General features: G+C 43.5%; 1 protein-coding gene and 1 long non-coding RNA gene across 2 annotated transcripts in view; both read right to left on the bottom strand.

Moving 5' to 3' along the window:
* Positions 1-10,582: 10,582 nt before the first annotated feature.
* Positions 10,583-11,388, bottom strand: LOC109753956 (uncharacterized). Its single transcript, XR_012183574.1, has 2 exons — positions 11,053-11,388; positions 10,583-10,887 (listed from the first exon to the last, which is right to left on the bottom strand). It is a non-coding gene; the product is annotated as an uncharacterized lncRNA (long non-coding RNA).
* Positions 11,389-15,706: 4,318 nt separating this feature from the next.
* LOC141022516 (uncharacterized) overlaps positions 15,707-19,345 on the bottom strand; it is a 48,868-nt gene continuing 45,229 nt past the window's right edge. Inside the window, exons 5-6 of the mRNA XM_073498776.1 lie at positions 16,658-16,906; positions 15,707-16,045 (exon numbers count right to left, since the gene is read on the bottom strand). Of these exons, the coding sequence (XP_073354877.1) occupies positions 15,707-16,045; positions 16,658-16,906 (588 nt within the window). The remainder of the gene's footprint in view (positions 16,046-16,657; positions 16,907-19,345) is intronic.

Below are 19,345 nucleotides of genomic sequence, written 5' to 3'. Positions count from 1 at the left end.
TTGCAGTACCTTATGTGCAGTTGTATCTCCAGCGTGGTGTCCTCCATATGATTCAGAGTGGCACTTGCGTAGGATCTGTTCCTATTCATGCTCAGGTACACAACGTCTAATAACACCACCTACTCCTTCTTTATAAAGGTGTGGGTCATCCCAAAAGTAATGTCTTAAATCATAAAAGAACTTTTTCTTTTGCTGGTATGTGAAACTAGGTGGTATAAATTTAGCAACAATGTAATTAGCATAATCAACAGACCAAGGAGCAGTACGAGAAGCATTAACGACCGCTAATTGTTCATCGGGAAAGCTATCATCAATAGGTAGTGGGTCATCAAGAACATTCTCTAACCTAGACAAGTTGTCTGCAACAGGGTTCTCAGCTCCCTTTCTATCAATAATATGCAAATCAAATTCTTGGAGCAAGAGAACCCATCTAATGAGTCTAGGCTTAGCATCTTTCTTCTCCATAAGATATTTAATAGTAGCATGATCAGTGTGAATAGTAACTTTGGAATCAACTATATAAGGTCTAAACTTATCACATGCAAACACGACTACTAAGAATTCTTTTTCAGTAGTAGCATAATTTCTCTGGGCTGTATCAAGTCTTACTAGCATACTGGATAACATTCAATTTCTTATCAACTCTTTGCCCTAGAACAGCACCTACAGCATAGTCACTAGCATCACACATAATTTCAAAAGGTAAATTCCAATCAGGTGGCAGAACAATAGGTGCAGTGATCAAAGCTTTCTTAAGTATTTCAAATGCTTCTACACAATCATCATCAAAGACAAAAGGAATATCTTTTTGCAATAAATTAGTCAGAGGCCTAGAGATTTTAGAAAAGTCCTTAATGAACCTCCTATAAAAACCGGCATGACCAAGGAAACTTCTTATACCTTTTATGTCCTTGGGACATGGCATCTTTTCAATAGCATCAACTTTAGCTTTATTGACTTCAATACCTCTCTCGGAGATCTTGTGCCCCAAGACAATGCCTTCATTAACCATAAAGTGGCACTTTTCCCAATTCAAGACGAGACTAGTGTCTTCACATCTTAGCAAAACTCGATCAAGGTTGCTCAAGCAATCATCAGAAGAGGATCCATAAACGGAAAAATCATCCATGAATACCTCACAAATCTTTTCACAGAAGTCAGAGAATATAGCCATCATACATCTTTGAAAGGTAGCAGGTGCATTACATAAACCAAAAGGCATACGTCTATAAGCAAAAGTACCGAAAGGGCAAGTAAAAGTAGTTTTTGATTGATCCCCTGCTGACACAGGTATTTGAGAGAAACCAGAATAACCATCTAGAAAGCAGAAATGTGTGTGTTTGGATAGTCTTTCTAGCATTTGATGAATAAAAGGTAAAGGGTAATGATATTTCTTAGTAGCTTTATTTAGTTTACGGAAATCAATTACCATCCTATAACCTGTAATAATTCTTTGCGGGATCAATTCATCTTTATCATTAGGAACGACAGTAATACCTCCCTTTTTAGGAACACAATGGACAGGGCTTACCCAATCACTATCAGCAACGGGGTAAATTATACCTGCCTCAAGGAGCTTTAGTATCTCCTTTCTTACCACTTCTTTCATCTTGGGATTCAGTCGTCGTTGAGGATCTCTAACTGGTTTAGCATCGGCCTCCAAATTAATTTTGTGTTGACATAACGTGGGACTAATGCCCTTGAGATCATCCAGAGTATATCCAATAGCAGCACGGTGCTTCTTCAGAGTTTTCAATAACGTTTCTTCTTCTTGCTCTGAAAGGTTAGCACTAATAATAACAGGATATATTTTCTTTTCATCAAGATAAGCATACTTAAGATTATCAGGTAATGGTTTGAGTTCAAACACGGGATCACCCTTAGGTGGAGGGGGATCCCCAAGAATTTCAACGGGAAGGTTGTGTTTCAGCATAGGTTCCTGTTTAAGGAACACTTCATCTATTTCCCTTCTCTCCTTCATAAACATATCATTTTCATGGTCTAGCACATATTGTTCTAACGGATCAGTAGGAGGCACGGCAATAGAAGCAAGACCAATAATCTCATCCTTACTAGGTGATTCTCTATTACGAGGTTGTCTACGAAACTTAGCAAAATTAAACTCATGAGACATACCATCTAAGCCAATCGTGACAGTATCCTTTTCACAATCAATCTTAGCATTAACAGTATTCAAGAAGGGTCTACCAAAAATAATGGGACAAAAGTCATCTTGTGGGGAACTAAGAACAAGAAAATCAGCGGGATATTTAACCTTCCCACACAAGACTTCAACATCTCTAACAATCCCAACTGGTGAAATAGTATCTCTATTGGCAAGCTTGATAGTAACATCAATACCTTCCAACTCAACGAGTGCAATATCATGCATAATTTCTTTATATAAGTCATAGGGTATTGCACTAGAACTAGCACCCATATCACATAAGCCATGATAACAATGATCTCCTATTTTAACAGAAATAACAGGCATGCCTACCACAAGTCTATGTATCTTAGTATCTGGTCTAACAATATTAGCAGTCTCACCACAGAAATAAATAACATGCCCATCTAAATCATCATCCAAAAGATCTTTAACCATAGCAATACTAGGTTCAACTTTGATTTGCTCAGGAGGTGTATAAGTCCTAGTATTACTCTTACGAACAACAGTAGAAGTTTTAGCATGATCCTTTATCGTAACAGGAAAAGGAGGTTTCTCAACATAAGTAGTAGGAACAATAGGATCACTATAGGTAACAGTCTTTTCTTCAACTGTAATAGGCGCAACTACTTTTACTTCAACGGGAGGATTATATTTAAACCACTTCTCCTTAGGGAGATCAACGTGAGTAGCAAAAGATTCACAGAAAGAAGCTACTATCTCAGAGTCAAGTCCGTATTTAGCACTAAATCCACGAAAAGCATCGGTATCCATAAAAGATTTAACACAATCAAACTTAGGTGTCATACCTGACTCCTTACCATCGTCGGAACCCCAATCTTCAGAGTTGCGTTTAATTCTTTCCAATAAGTCCCATTTGAAATCAATAGTCTTCAGCATATAAGAACCAGCACAGGAAGTATCGAGCAGGTTGCGATCATTGAGAGAAAGCCGAGCATAAATTTTTTGAATAATCATTTCTCTGGAGAGCTCATGATTGGGGCATGAATATAACATTCATTTAAGCCTCCCCCAAGCTTGAGCGATGCTTTCTCCTTCGCGAGGCCAGAAATTATATATGTAATTATGATCACGATGAACAAGATCCATAGGATAGAACTTCTGGTGAAATTCCAACTTCAATCGTTTATAATTCCAAGATCTCGTATCATCACATAGCCTATACCATGTCAATGCATCTCCCTTCAAAGATAAAGGGAAGACCTTCCTTTTGACAACATCATCGGGAATACCTGCAAGCTTAAATAATCCACAAACTTCATCCACAAAGATAAGGTGTAAATCGGGATGCAATGTTCCACCCCCGTCCGATGAGAGGATCGTTGGTGATGACGATGGTGATGATTTCCCCCTCCCGGAGGGAAGTTTCCCCGGCAGAACAGCTCTGCCGGAGCCCTAGATTGGTTCCGCCAAGGTTCCGCCTCGTGGCGGCGGAGTTTCGTCCCGTAAGCTTGCCCACAATTTTTTTCCAGGGTAAAAGCCTTCATATAGCAGAAGATGGACACCGGAGGGCCACCAGGGGGCCCAGGAGACAGGGGGCGCGCCCAGTAGGGGTGGGTGCGCCCCCACCCTCCTGGCCAGGGTGTGGGCCCCCTCAGGTGTTTCTTTCGCTCAGTAATTCTTATAAATTCCAAAAATAAGTTCCGTGGAGTTTCAGGACTTTTGGAGCTGTGCAGAATAGGTTTCCAATATTTGCTCCTTTTCCAGCCAGAATTCCAGCTGCCGGCATTCCCCCTCTTCATGGTAAACCTTGTAAAATAAGAGAGAATAGCCATAAGTATTGATATATAATGTGTAATAACAACCCATAATGCAATAAATATTGATATAAAAGCATGATGCAAAATGGACGTATCACAGATATACCCAAGTGACTTAAAGAATAGAGCTATGCTCCCCGGCAACGGCGCCAGAAAATAGTCTTGATAACCCACAAGTATAGGGGATCGCAACAGTTTTCGAGGGTAGAGTATACAACCCAAATTTATTGATTCGACACAAGGGGAGCCAAAGAATATTCTCAAGTATTAGCAGTTGAGTTGTCAATTCAACCACACCTGGCTAACTTAATATCTGCAGCAAAGTATTTAGTAGCAAAGTAGTATGGAAGTAACGGTAACGGTGGCAAAAGTAACAGTAGCAACTTTGTAGTAATCGTAACAGTGGAACGGTAAAGTAACTAAGCAAAGATCAATAAGTGAAAAGCTCGTAAGAATTGGATCAGTGATGGATAATTATGTCGAATGCGATTCCTCATGCAATAGTTATAACATAGGGTGACACAGAACTAGCTCCAGTTCATCAATGTAATGTAGGCATGTATTCTGAATATAGTCATACGTGCTTATAGAAAAGAACTTGCATGACATCTTTTGTCCTACCCTCCCGTGGCAGCGGGGTCCTATTGGAAACTAAGGGATATTAAGGCCTCCTTTTAATAGAGTACCGGACCAAAGCATTAACACTTAGTGAATACATGAACTCCTCAAACTACGGACATCACCGGGAGTGGTCCCGATTATTGTCAGTTCGGGGTTGCCGGATCATAACACATAGTAGGTGACTATTGACTTGCAAGATAGGATCAACAACTCACATATATTCATGAAAACATAATAGGTTCAGATCTGAAATCATGGCACTCGGGCCCTAGTGACAAGCATTAAGCATAGCAAAATCATAGCGACATCAATCTTAGAACATAATGGATAATAGGGATCAAACCCTAACAAAACTAACTCGTTTACATGGTAAATCTCATCGAACCCATCACCGTCCAGCAAGCCTACAATGAAATTACTCACGCACGGCCGTGAGCATCATGAAATTGGTGATGGAGGATGGTTGATGATGACGACGGCGACGGATTCCCCTCTCCGGAGCCCCGAACGGGCTCCAGATCAGCCCTCCCGAGAGATTTTAGGGCTTGGCGGCGGCTCCGTATCGTAAAACATGATGAATCCCTCTCTCTGGATTTTTTCTCCCCGAACGTGAATATATGGAGTTTGAGTTGAGGTCGATGGAGCGTCAGGGGGCCCACGAGGCAGGGGGGCAGGCGCGCCCCCCTCTCACCCTCGTGGACAGGGTGTGGGCCCCCTGGTCTTGATTCTTTCGCCAGTATTTTTTATTAATTCCAAAAATAATCTCCGTGAAGTTTCCGGTCATTCCGGGAACTTTTATTTCTGCACAAAAATAACACCATGGCAACTCTGCTAAAAATAGCGTCAGTCCGGGTTAGTTCCATTCAAATCATGCAAGTTAGAGTCCAAAACAAGGGCAAAAATGTTTGGAAAAGTAGATACGATGGAGATGGATCACCGTCCTTGCCGGCCCGCAAAGGACGTTTTCCGCAAACTGCAAACGCGTTTTGCGGGCCGACGGGATGCGGTTCTGCTAGAGTTGCTCTTATGCTACTAACGTGGCAGGACGGTGGCCGATCAAGTGGCGGCGGATCTGGTCATTGTCTGCCCGTTGCGACATCATCCGATGGACGTGCAGGAGTTTGGCATTTGGGATGGCAGACCTGGTTCTTCGACGATGGTAGTCACCATGGTCGTGCGGACGATGCGAAAGCTAGGTCTCGAGGTGGGGACGACCTCTATGAAGCTGGCGGCGGTATGGGACGCCCCCTCCACCAACAAATTGGGTTCAATGCGGCTCGACGGGAGACACATGCGTCTCTTCCGAAGGTGTCAAGTCATGCGTGTGGTCAACAGGTGAAGTCACCGGCGGGTGCTACGCACAACCTCTCATACGGAGACGTCAAATCATGCCTACTATTGGCAAGTGCTACATGGTGCCTCTGACCTGTTGTTGCTGGATCGAAGGTGGTGCGACAGTGACTGAAGGCAAGGTTGCATGAGACAACTTTGTCTTCTGGTGACTTCTGCACATTGTGTTGCTCGCTCTTCTACGACTACTCCTACGACTTCTGCACAAGATGATTTTCTCTCTACACCAACTTCTCCCGCAACTTTTACCTGCTATGATGGTGCATATGACTCCTTCAACAGCGCCTCACCCACGCGCCTTCCATTGGCGCTTGGGTATTATATGCATGAGCCCTCGTCTCCTACTTCGGCCTCTGCAGAAGATACTGGTCGTTCTAGAACGCCTCCTCTGGCGGCTTCCACCGGTGATGGTGGCCGCTCCTTTTTCGATGTTTCTGCGCTGACTACTTCAGCTATGTACTTCACTGAACACGAGATTATTTGACTTTGCAATCTGTTGATTGCCCCTGGCTCCAAATTACCCGGTGCATCTACGTCGACATTTTCTATTGAGCCCCTAACTGAGGAGGAGATTATGCGACTTCGATGCCTGCTAGATGTGTCATCTGGTTCTTCATTGATGGGTTCTGCTGGTTCTACTATCGATTCTTCTGGCATTCTAAGACCACCTTCTACACAGTCAGGTACATCTTTGTCGATTCTTGATACGGGAGCATCTTTTCATATGACTCATGTTTCATCCACTTTGTCTTCTATTCGAGATCTTGATTGTCCTATTCATGTTCTTAGTGTCGATGGTAACTCCCTCCTAGTTAATGGTCGAGGCATTCTTAGCACCTCATCTTTTCATGTTCTTGATGTTGCTCATGTTCCTCGACTTACCGTGCAGCTCCTTTCTGGTGGTCACATTGTTGACTCTGGTACTCGGGTCATTCTGGACATTGACTTTCGTTTTGTTCTAGATCATCACACTGGTGCTCTCCTTGGTGCTGGCTCCCGCATAGTGACTCTCAGAGTTTCTTGGAGCTTGATTTGCTTCACCATCCCTCCGTTGCTACCGCAGCTAGTCTCGCCATCTTTGTTGCCTTGTCTACCAGCTCTTTTCAGCAGTGGCATCATCGCCTCGGTCATTTCTGTGGCTCTCGTCTCTCATCTTTTGTTCGACGTTGCTTTCTTGGATCCATCTCTGGTGGTGTGTCTTTAGACTGTCAGGGTTGTAGTCTTGGTAAACAGATCCAGTAACTTATCCTCATAGCAAGGTAGTGTCTCAACGTCTTTTCGACCTTGTTCACTCTAATGTCTGGGGTCCAGCTCCCTTTGTCTCGAAGGGAGGTTATTGCTACTATATTATCTTTATAAATGATTTCTCTCGACACATGTGACTATATTTTATGTCTTCTTGTAGTGAGGTCCAGCTCCCTTGTTCACTCTCAGTTCCCTACGCCTATTCATGTGTTCCGTGCTGAATTTGTTGGACAGTATATCTCCAACATGTTGCATGGAGTTCTTACTGAGCAGAGTAATCTTGCTCAGTTCTCTTGACCTCATGCTCATGCTCAGAATGGCATGGCTGAGCGCAAGCATTTTCATGTTCTTGAGATGGATCGTGCATTGATGATCACCACTTCTCTTCCGCCTCACTTTTGGGCCGATGGTATCTCCACTTCCACCTATCTCATCAATCTTCAACCTTCCACTGCTTTGTAGGATGGTGTTCCTTTCGAGCGTCTCTTTTGTCATTATCCTGATTACACAGTGCTTCATTTGTTAGGTTGTGTTTGTTATGCTCTTCTTGCCCCTCGAGAACGCACCAAACTATCCGCTCAGTCTTTTGAGTGCGTCTTCTTAGTTTATAGTGATGAGCATAAGGGTGAACGTTTCTGAGATCCTATTGATCGTGGGATGTGTATTTCTCAGGATGTTACTTTTGATGATTCTTGTCCCTTCTAGCTGCATCCCACTTCCTCAACCTTTTCAGTGGAGGGATATATCTTTCCTCACTTTCCCGACACACCTATCCCTCCCATTGAGCTCTTGTCCATCTGTCCTATTGCCCCTGCTTCTCCGACTGTTGTAGATCTGATGTCGCCATTTCCCATGGTTTCCTCACCTTGCATTCTCACATGATTATACACCTTAATCCCCGGTGACTTATCCGTCTCCATTACCTGAGTCTACCCCGGTGATTCCTCCTCGCTTTCTTCCATCATTTCGTCACTTTTATACTCGTCATTTGCATGTTGTGGATGCATCTACTGATGTTCTATCTACTTCTGATGTGCCATCTTCCTCGTCTCAACCTATTTATTGCTTGCGTCCTCGTCCACTTCCGCATGTTGTTGGCCTTAGTTTTCCAAGCCTTAGCGCTACTATTCTTGAGCCAACTTCTTATAGTGAAGTTGTTGTTCATCCCGGATGCCAGTTTGCGATGGTAGAGGAGCTTGCTGCTCTTGAGCGCACCAACACGTGGGATCTTGTTTTTCTTCCTCCCTGTGTCCGTCCCATCAATTTTAAGTGAGTCTACAAGGTTAACACTCTCTCCCATGGTTCTCTTGAGCGTTACAAAGCTCATCTTGTGGCTCGTGGCTATCAGCAGGAGCATGGTCATGATTACAATGAGACTTTAGCTCTTGTGGCCCATATGACCATTGTTCGTACACTTTTTGTTGTGGCCTATATTTGCCACTGGTCCTTGTCTCAGCTTGATATTAAGAATGCATTTCTTAATGGTTAGTTGCGTGAGGTTTACATGAAACCACCACCTAAGTATTTTGTTCTTGATGGCATTGTATGCCATCATCGTCACTCTCTCTATGGCCTTAAGCAAGACCCTGGTGCCTGGTTTGAGCGTTTTGCCTCTGCGGGGACTACCGGTAGTTTTTCAGCGAGGGCTTATGATCTAGCGTTGTTTCCCACCTTTCTGCTCATGGGCAGACTCTTCTTCTTCTATATGTTGATGACATGATCATCACTGGTGACGAACGTGAGTATATTGGCTTTGTGAAGACCCGTCTTAGTGAGCAGTTTCTTATGTCTGATCTTGACCTATTTGCTACTTTCCTGGGATTGAGGTCTCTTCTACCACTGATGGCTTTTTTATTTTTGAGGAAAAACATATCCAAGATCCTCTTGCTCGTGCTGCTCTTACTAATGAGTGCATAGTTGAGACTCCTATGGATCTCAATGTTCACCTCTGTGATACTGATGGTGAACCCTTGTCTGATCCGACGTGTTATCGTCATCCTATTGGGAGTCTTGTCTATCTAGCTATCACTCGTCCAGATACCTCTTATTCGGTCCATATTTTGGGTCAGTTTGTCTCTTGTCCCACTTTTGTCTACTATAGTCACCTTCTTTGTGTTCTTTGATATCTTCATGACACGATCTATCACCAATTATTCTTTCCTCGCTCCAGTTCATTACAGCTTCAGGCTACTCAGATCGCCGTTCACTTTCTGCTTGCTGTGTTTTTCTTGGTGGTTCTCTTATTGCTTGGAAGATAAAGAAAGAGACTTTAGTTTCCCGTTTGAGTGCAGAGGCTGAGTTGTGAGCTATGGCTCTTTTGACGGCATAGGTGACTTGGTTACTTTGGGATTTTGGTGTTTCTGTCACTACACCTACTCTGCTATAGTCTAATAGTACATGTGCTATTAGCATTGCGCATGACCCTCTGAAGCATGAGATCATCAAGTATATTTGTGTTGATACTTTTTTTGTGCACGCTGGTATGCAAGATCTGGTTATTTCTCTTCAGTATGTGCCTTCCAAGTTATAGTTGGTGAATTTGCTTATCAAGGCCAAGACTAGAGCGTGACATGGCTTCTATCTCTCCAAACTCAGTGTTGTTGATCCACCATGAGTTTCAGGGTGGGTGTTAGAGTACTATAAATATAACCATATAGCCTTTTGTATTTACCCCATTGTATAAGGGGTTTTCTGCATATTTCCTACACCTGTACAAGTATATATACCGGCCTATCACCGTGTGCGAATACAGGTTGCATACTTCCTAACAAAAAAATGTTCTCCTTTAATTCAACTTCAACTGAAAATATTGTTCACAATGAAAACTTCAAGTTGTCACTTCATTACATATATAATGAAACAATGTATTATGTTTATATGTTGGTGCTTAAAATAGACCATATGAAGGATATCAAGGCCAAAAAACTATTGAACTAGGATGCCCTAAAAAGGTTAACATTGCGGCTGAGAATTCGGATACTTGAGGTCATGGGCGTGATGAAAGACAGATGGTAGCATTATTGGAGGTGTTTAGAGTGTGATTTGTCTGTGTGCTATACTGAGTAGCCTTTTGCTGGCATGGCTTGTTTTGGTAGTGCTCTCTAGGCCTAGTTTTTCGGTAGGTATGTTGCGAGGGGTTTCACATGTTTTTGTCAATATAATCGAGCCACGTATGGCTATTCAGTCATGTTTTCCTTGTAAGCGGATCATTTCTCACTTGGCTGGATTTTTCGGTGTTTATTTGGCGACAAAAGACACATCGTGGGTTGTTTCATCAAAAAATAAATGTATGTGAGTAATCGCATCTTTCTCACGCCAACACAAAGAACCTTGTCATTTATCAAACACTGGATGCCTACCAAAACAGTTGTCACAAGATTGTAGTGAGTCCCCAAGCATCTTCCATTCTTGATGCATCTCGAATTAAACACCTTGATTATTATAAATGAGATGGTAATAACAATTAACTTGACTAGATGTGCATGCAAAATGTTGCTTAATTTCTTGTTGTCCGACTAGCTGCAATACAAGCTAATTAATTAAGCGCGTCTGCCAAATTGTCGAATCGAGGGACCCTTCGTAGCGGTGACTGGATGAGGCCACCAGTCACTGTCATACCCTCTAGCCAGCTGGAGAACTCCTCATCGTCCGGGAAGAGATCCGCCAACACGTCATCCGTGAGCTGCATCTCCTTCTTGATCGTCTTGCTCTGTTGTTCTTGCGCTATTCACATCAATTGTGTTGCATGCATTGATCGACAAGGAAGGTGCGGTAAGTAATCTAATCATATAGCTTGATATTTACATCAAGAAAAACACAATGAAGCTGCTTTGATTCTGTAGTTAATATATACAACTAGCTAGTGATGTATCAACATGTATAGCTCACCCGCGATATTGTCTAGCTTGGTATCATCCTTGAGGCGGCGGATGAGGTGGAAGGAGATGAGGATGATGCCGGTTGAAACCACGGCGACTGTCGCCGCCAACCCAAGGTTTCCGATGTTGCTCCGGTCCGCCATGGATATATACAAGAAGTTGTTCTTGCTCTTTCAATGCTACCTTTATTTCTAAACCTGGGTGTTGAGACAACCGAGGTAGCTAATATATATGTCATAACGAAAAATGAGGAAGGAGAAGATGACGACGGAGGCGGGTGAGACACGAGACATGCCTGTGTATGTGTTGTCTCGTATAAAAGAGCCCTCGTGCATGCATGCACCTGGTTTCAGATGGACCCAACCAGTTTGCGGCGCCGCAATTTAGACAAAAGCTCTAAAAGGTTTGTTTCAGCTATGTGTTCTTGTGTGTTATTTTTATTTTATTTTATTTGAGATATGTTCTGGTCCTACTTTACTTGCTTGCACGGCTAAGTAGGTAGTGTCGTGAGATTTTTTTAAACACACCGATTACAAGATAGAGATATATATGTCACACACACAATCATATATCTACGTCTTGATGTACTGCCGTCTTTTATTGTGCCAGACATATGTTGGGTTGGATGTGTGCATCTTAGATATGTAGGGGTGAGGCGTGAATTTATATTATTTATACGGAAATGTTAACGCCCACACGTGTGGGCGTTTACATCTCGCCCACACGCGTGGATTCGCGTCTGTTCGCGAGCGCATGAATCTTGGCATGTTTCTAGTGCCACGTAGGACTGGCCTGGTGTGTGGGCGTTCATTCGGTCGCCCACACGGCCGTTTCACCACACGGGAGGGGCTGGTGTGTGGGCGTTCAGCAGTTCGCCCACACGCCACTTTCCATGCACGCACAAGGGCTAGTGTGTGGGCATTTGCCATCTCGCCCACACGCCCGTCTCCTCTCTCACACCCAAGCTGCTAGTTGCCATATGTTTTGCAGCGCACATGGCAATTGCCCTAGTGTGCTTTATAAGTAGGTGGCAACTTTTTTTTACCAGAGTTGCCATGTGTTTTTACAGGGTACACGGCAACTGCCTAGTGTGCACGTAAGCAGATGGCAACTCTCTCTTTACCGAGTTGCCATGTGTTTTTGCATGGTACATAGCAACTGCCCTAACGTGCACGTAAGCAGATGGCAACTCGTCCATTTTACATGGCAACTGCCCTAGCATGCTTGTGAGCACATGGCAACTCTCTCAACTGCCTAGTGTTAGTATGTGGCAACTCCTAAAGTTTTGAAATCATGACAACTAGTAGACCAGACCATACATCGCAACTGCAGTTGAGCAACCATGGCAACTGCAGTTGTCCGACATGGCAACCGTAGTTCAGCGACATGGCAACTGCAGTTAAACGAACATGGACGAGGGTCTGGACCATGGCAACTGCGGGCGCGCGGTGACTGTCACGCGTGGCGTGCGGGACCACGAGGTACGAGGCCTGACATACGGGGCGTGTGGGCGCTATCTACTTCGCCCACATGCACGCGCGTGAGAGGGATCGGGAGGGAAAAAGAGGTGTGTGGGCATTACTTGTTTTGCCCACACACTGTTCCTCTTACACACCACACAAAATGTGTGGGCAGTCTCCCTAACGCCCACACGTGTGACACTTATCGGCGTCCTATTTATAAGGGACTTCCTCATTGGGTCATATTTGAAATATGCTTCCTTATTTGGCCTTAAAAAGTATTTCTATGCTATTTGGCCCTAAAAAATATTTCTATCCTACTTGGCATCTATCCAAATTCTATTCCTTATATGACATTTTCACCCAATAGTATTAAGTTGCACGTGGCAAGATCATCTAGTCCTAGTGTAGTATGTGACAAAAATTGTCCGGGGCATTTGGCCCGGTTTGTTAGCAACCCAGCCCTAGACCAAAAGTCAACAGCCTTAAACGTTGTTTCTTCTCTCTTCACCACAATTGACAGGCGGGTTCTTTGGCAGACTTTTTATGTTGGCCATGGCTAACATTTCTCTTCAATAGATATAGGAGCGGCTCCCACACTACTGTTGATAGGGAACCATGCACTACTGGAATCTAGTTATACACCGAGTGCCGGAAAGGGCCTATAACCGCCGGCAAAGCTTTTGCCGAGTGCTACACTCGGCAGAAGCCACCCGGCGTACACCTGTCCGACAAACAGGAATTTGCCGTGAGCCAGGGTACGCGCACTTGGCAACACTAGTAGAAAAAGAGGCTTCCATACGCCCCATTAGTCCCCAAAATAATCGAACCGCGACCAAAGGGGTCTTTAGTCGCGGTTCGGGAGGAGACCCGCGACCAACTATCTGGGCCCAGCGCGCTCGGTCGACAGCTGGCGGACGGGAGGGGCTTTAGTCGCGGTTGGCCTGGCCAACCGGGACTAAAGGTCCTCAGGCTGGCCCGAAGGCCTTTAGTCGCGGTTGGCCAGACCAACCGGGACTAAAGGTTAGTCCTTTAGTCGCGGTTGGCCAGACCAACCGGGACTAAAGGCCCATCAAACTCCCCCCCCCCCCCCCCAGGACCAGACCAACCGGGACTAAAGGTTAGTCCTTTAGTCGCGGTTGGCCAGACCAACCGGGACTAAAGGGCCCATCAAACTATCCCCCCCGGACCGCCTTTTCAGTTTTAGAAAAACCAAAAAAAATGATGGAAATGTCAAAAAAAATAAAATAAAATAAGTTTCTCATGTGATATGTGGTCTAGTTGTTGGGAAAATTAACAAATATGAATTTCGACTTTATTTGCAAAATCTCTCTGCAAATTCTTAAAATGGGCATAACTTTTGCATACGAACTCGGATGAAAAAGTTTTTTATATGAAAAATCATCTACTCGAAAAGTTACATCCGAATTTAACCGGGGGAACCCTGTTAAACATTTTCAAAATCCTCAAAAACCTAACAGAAAAAAGATACGGGGCTTTTAAGATCTGGAAAGGCAAAAAAATTCAAATTGTGGTCAAACTGTGGTCAAACAATGGTCAAACTAATTATGCTAGAATATTAGTGTTACTAAATAATTATTTCAGTTTTTTAAAATTTTGGTCAAAACTGGTCAAACAGTGGTCAAACAGTGGTCAAACAATGGTCAAACTAATTATTCTAGAATATTAGTGTTACTAAATAATTATTTCAGTTTTTTTTAAATTATGGTCAAATCTTGTCAAACTATGGTCAAACAGTGGTCAAACAATGGTCAAACTAATTATTCCAGAAATATTAGTGTTACTAAATAATTATTGTTTTTTTAAACAATAGTTTCAAACTCAAACAGTGAAATGTGTCACTTCATGCTCAAGCTAAATTCCTGAGGGTTAATAGAATTGACATCCTAGTATTGTCAGGAAAACAACAAGTGCAGACTTGGAAACGAGGAAGAATAGAACCCGGAAGTTAAGCGTGCTCGGGCTGGAGTAGTGAGAGGATGGGTGACCGTCCGGGAAGTTAGATGATTTGGAATGATGAGGGGTGATTAGAGATTAGAGGATAAATTGAGCAGTGATGAGGGGTGGTGATTAGAGATTAGAGGTTAAAATAATTCAGAAATTTGAAAATAAAAAAATTAAAAAAATTCGCAAAAAAACTAGGTTTAAACCTGCGGAGGAGGCCTTTAGTCCCGGTTAGCCACGAGAACCGGGACTAAAGCCTTTAGTCGCGGTTCGTAAGAGGCGCGACTAAAGGGGGGGGTCTTTAGTCGCGCATATTTAGTCCCGGTTGCACAGCCGGGACTAAAGGCCTTTGCGAACCGGGACTAAAGGCCTTTGCGAACCGGGACTAAAGGCCTTTTTTCTACCAGTGCAAAGACTTTACCGAGAGCCAAATAGTACAACTCGGCAAAATAAAGTAACTTTCACGTCGGCTGGCTCCGTCAGCTGTTTGCCGAGGGCTGCTCTCGGCAAAGATCCGTTCCCAGACAACTTTTTACTGCTTTCCCCCTGATCCCTGCCACAAAAATTTATATACAATACACAAACAAGCATTTCATGTCTCAATTTCTAACAACAAACTCACATAACCATTACATAAAATAGTTCAGACGAACTTCTTTTGAGATCACAAGCTGGTAGCTCTTTAGTACAAATGCCTACTTACTAAACAATAAAGTGGTCAATGCATTTCTATATGCGACCACAAGATAAAAGCAACACCACATTTATCACAAACTGAAGAAGAATTATCAAGTTCGTCCATCCACTAAACCAGATAAGCCGTTTCTGGCTAGCACATCCAGTCAACCCATCCACTGAACCCACTAATTCAGATTTTCTCTTCTGCTTAAGCACATACTGATTGTAATGATACTCTGTCTTCTCTCTGCTATTGAACGAGTCGTGGGAGCTGCCTTCATAGTAAATCACTTGTTCATTGCATTCAGGCCATGAATCGTAGACTCCTGGACATCTACCTCTGTACACCGCATACCACATCATCTACAAAGATAGAGAAAAAAAGGTAGAGAAATAATGCAAGGTTAAAAATAACACATCATACATAATCCACGTAAGCGTTCATCACTCATACAATCAAAAACTCATACAATCAAAAGCATCGCAAGTGGCAATCTAAGAAGTCCATATCAGCACCTACATGACTACATCACTAAATCAACGCCAAACTATCTAGGTGGACTACTCAAAGGTGTAGTGCGTGAAACTGGTGATCGTGGAGTCAGAGCACGTAGGGGCATCCCCCACGGTGGAGGACCAAGCATCGTTGGGAATGTACGTCGGTGGACTCAATGGCATCGAGTCATCACACTCCTTACGTGGTGGGGCCTTCTTCTCCTTGGCTAGGGGATTCTTCTTGGCCAGATCCTCAAAATACTTTATTAGGATCAGCTGCGGGTGCTTCTCAATGAGTACCGCCAAGCGGCCCTCGGCGAGCTTCTCCTTGACCGTGGAGTCGACCCTAATGAAAGATACGTCGTCGGAGGAAGCCATAGCCACGAAATCGATTGGTGCTAACATCTTTCATCACACAATGAAAAATAGCATAAGAATCAAACATCAAAGATTACTTCTAAGCAAATTAATCATGATGGACACTATCTCACAGATATTTCATCTTTCGGTGATGGTCGAGCTGGGCGAGTCCGTCGTGCATGAAAAATGTACTCCCTCCGTCCCGAAATTATCATCGCGCGCATAGTTCATTGGCAAATTCGCAAAAAAACTCATTGTTTCAAAAGTGTCTCAAACAAGTCCCTCCGCCCCGTCTTCTTCCTCCGCCGTCGCCTGCGCGTCGCCAGGGGCCGGTGCCGCCCAGCTGCGTGATTCGCCAGGGGCCGGCGAGCCCAGCTGAGCTCCTCCTCCGTCGCCAAGTACCTGCTCTCGCCGCCATCGGCAATTACCTCCTCCGCCACCGCAGGCCAGAACAGTGCTGCCGCGGTCCCCTTCTGCTGCCTGCGGGCTTTGCCGGAATCTCCTGCCACGTCTTCCTCGAGGCTGCGCGCGTCCCTCCTAGAGACCCCACACATCCTCCTCAAGCTCGTGTGCGTCCTCCCTCGTGCTCCCGCGCATACTCCTGGATCTCCCGCGCGTGCGCCACCGCGATCCCCTACCGGCGTCACCGGAGCTTGCCTCCACAATCCGGTGGACCAGGAGCTCGCGCGCGTGATCCTGGATCTCCAGCGTGCCCTCGTCGATCTCCCACGCCCGTGCACCCGTGCTGCTCCTTCTCCCCTGCTCACGCACCCGTGCAACTGCTTCTCCTCTGTCGCTGGTAGAGATCTGCCCATGCCGCCTCTGCTGCTCCTTCTCCACTGCCCATGCTGCTGCTCCTCCTTTGATCCTACCCATGCTGCTGTTGCTGCTACTCCTCTGCACTCTCTAGAAGGTACAATACTTTTTCATAAGAGTTCTGTTGATTTACTGCTGCTGATCAGAAAATTAAAGAGAGCAGGATTAATTCAGAGATTAGATGATGCTAATTCAGAGTGACACTATAAAATTCAGATGATGCAAATTGTTGTTTTAATCCAATGTAAATTCAGATGATGCAAACTATAAAATTCACTCTGCTAGTTCATTGTTAGGAGTATCTAGTTAGTTTGCAAACTGTAAAATTGTTGCAAACTGTATAATTCAGAGCATGTGTATATATTCAGTTTGTGATGATGCAAACTGTAAAGTATCTAGTTCAGTTTGTGATGATGGAGACTGTAAAATTCAGAGCATGTGTATATATTCACTCTGCTAGTTCAGTTTCTGGGATAATTTTAGGAGTATCTAGTTCCACTTGACAACAATTTCTGAGATAATTTCAACACTTCTTTCATACTCACAAAGAAAGGGGAAGTAAGTAATGAAAGCAAATGGTCACAAACTCCATTGTTAGACATCCTCAAGCCAGCTTTCCTGAACCTAGAATATATGATTTGAGAGATTATGTTACTTAAAAATCCTAGAAATAAAGCAATGTGTTAAGTGATCATGTCTAAAATATCTTTAACCAGATGAAAGCAGGTGTTTTAAATTGAACCAATTGATGGTATTTTTATTGAGATTAACACATCAACATTTGGTACATTATCCATGTCCATGCTATAGTAAGGTAATCTAATGGTGCATATCACTTCAAAACAACACATGCAATTTCAACCACACCAAACATATTCAAGGTTAAGCTGGGTCATATCAGTTTATCCTATTCCGTATTTTAAAACCATTTTATCATTTTCATGACTGGTACCTACTCCCTCTGATCCAAATTATTTGAACTCTAGCTTTGTCCTAAGTCAATCTTCTTTAAGTTTGGCAATGTTTAGAGAAATAAATATGAACATCTACAATACCGAATTAGTTTCCTTAGATTCATCATAAATATATTTGTTGTTGTATATATTAGCACATTTTTCTATAGACTTGGTCAAAAATAGGGAAGTTTGACTAAGGAGTTAGGAGAAAGCTAGAGCTTCAAATAATTTGAGACAGAGGGAGTAGTAAATATATTCACTTCTCAGCATATCTCAGTATTTGCTTTGCACAAATGAGCTTTAAGTATAATCTATCTATTTTCCTTCTTGATTCAACATATATAACATTATGCATCCTGATTGTATAAGCAAAATAGACTCCAAATCTGAAGAAAAATGATGTTGTTGATCTTAGAATACTCTTTTTGTGTGTGTATATTCTTGTTATGGTACCATGGTGTACTCATCTTTTGTCATTGATGGCAGGAGCACATAACTATGGATTTGAACTTGATGCCTCAAGAGGAAGAACATGGAGCTATTGATTTGAACTTGATGCCTCAAGAGGAAGAGGATGAAGATATTGATTTGAATTGGGTCCCTGAAGGGGAAGAAGCTCAAGAGGGAGAAGATGGAGCTACGGATTTGAACATGATGCCTCAAGAGGAGGAAGATGAAGCTATGAATTGGATGCATCAAGAAGCTCAAGAGGAAGAGGATGAAGTTATGAATTGGATACTTCAAGAAGATGAACAAGCTCAAGGAGACGAAGAAGATCAAGAAGATGAAGCAGGTAAACAAAAAAGACAAGAATAGTCAGATAAGGAGAGGCATGGTGTTTACTTTGCCTTGCTAGTAATCGAGCTGAGAGATGGATCTATTCAACCAGACGACAAGCTGCTAGTCTCAACCCTGTTGAACATAAGTGTACGATCTGTTGAAAGAATCTGGGAAGACGCCAAAAATCAGATTGCCGAGGGCAAAGAAGTAGATGTCTCAAGCAAGAAGCCAAGAAGAGTTGGCCGAAAGAGAAAGGAGCTGGATCCAGAGAGGACCTCACCAATCCCACTGAATAAAAGAAGGACAATTCGATCTCTGGCATGGTCTCTAGGTGTGGCACGATCGACCCTACATAAGAGGTTCCAGTTGAATGAGCTCAACCGCATCACAAGCACTGTGAAGCATCACCTCAAGCCAGAGAACAAGCTGACGAGATTGAAATTTTCCATGTCCATGCTCGATGACAATTCGATCTCAACTTCCTAGGCTATGTTCAAACCAATGACCAATATGGTTCACATAGATGAAAAATGGTTTGGCATGACGAGAGTGAAGAATAGTTATTATGTACTTCCAGGAGAACCTAAACCCAAGCGCACCGTGTCAAACACTAACAGCATTGGGAAGGTAATGTTCCTAACTGCTGTGGCCAGGCCACGATATAACAATGAGGGGGAGCTAACATTCGATGGGAAAATCGGCATTTGGGCATTCATCGAAGAAACTGAGGCGGTGCCGACAAGTCAGAATAGAGCAAAGGGAACAAAAGTGTTGACATCAGTGAAAGTAACAA

The sequence above is a fragment of the Aegilops tauschii genome, chromosome 5, assembly GCF_002575655.3.
Source record: "Aegilops tauschii subsp. strangulata cultivar AL8/78 chromosome 5, Aet v6.0, whole genome shotgun sequence".
Taxonomy (NCBI): Eukaryota; Viridiplantae; Streptophyta; class Magnoliopsida; order Poales; family Poaceae; genus Aegilops; species Aegilops tauschii.
The sequence above is the reverse complement of the archived record's forward strand: the minus strand, read 5'-3'. Positions and strand labels throughout refer to the sequence as shown.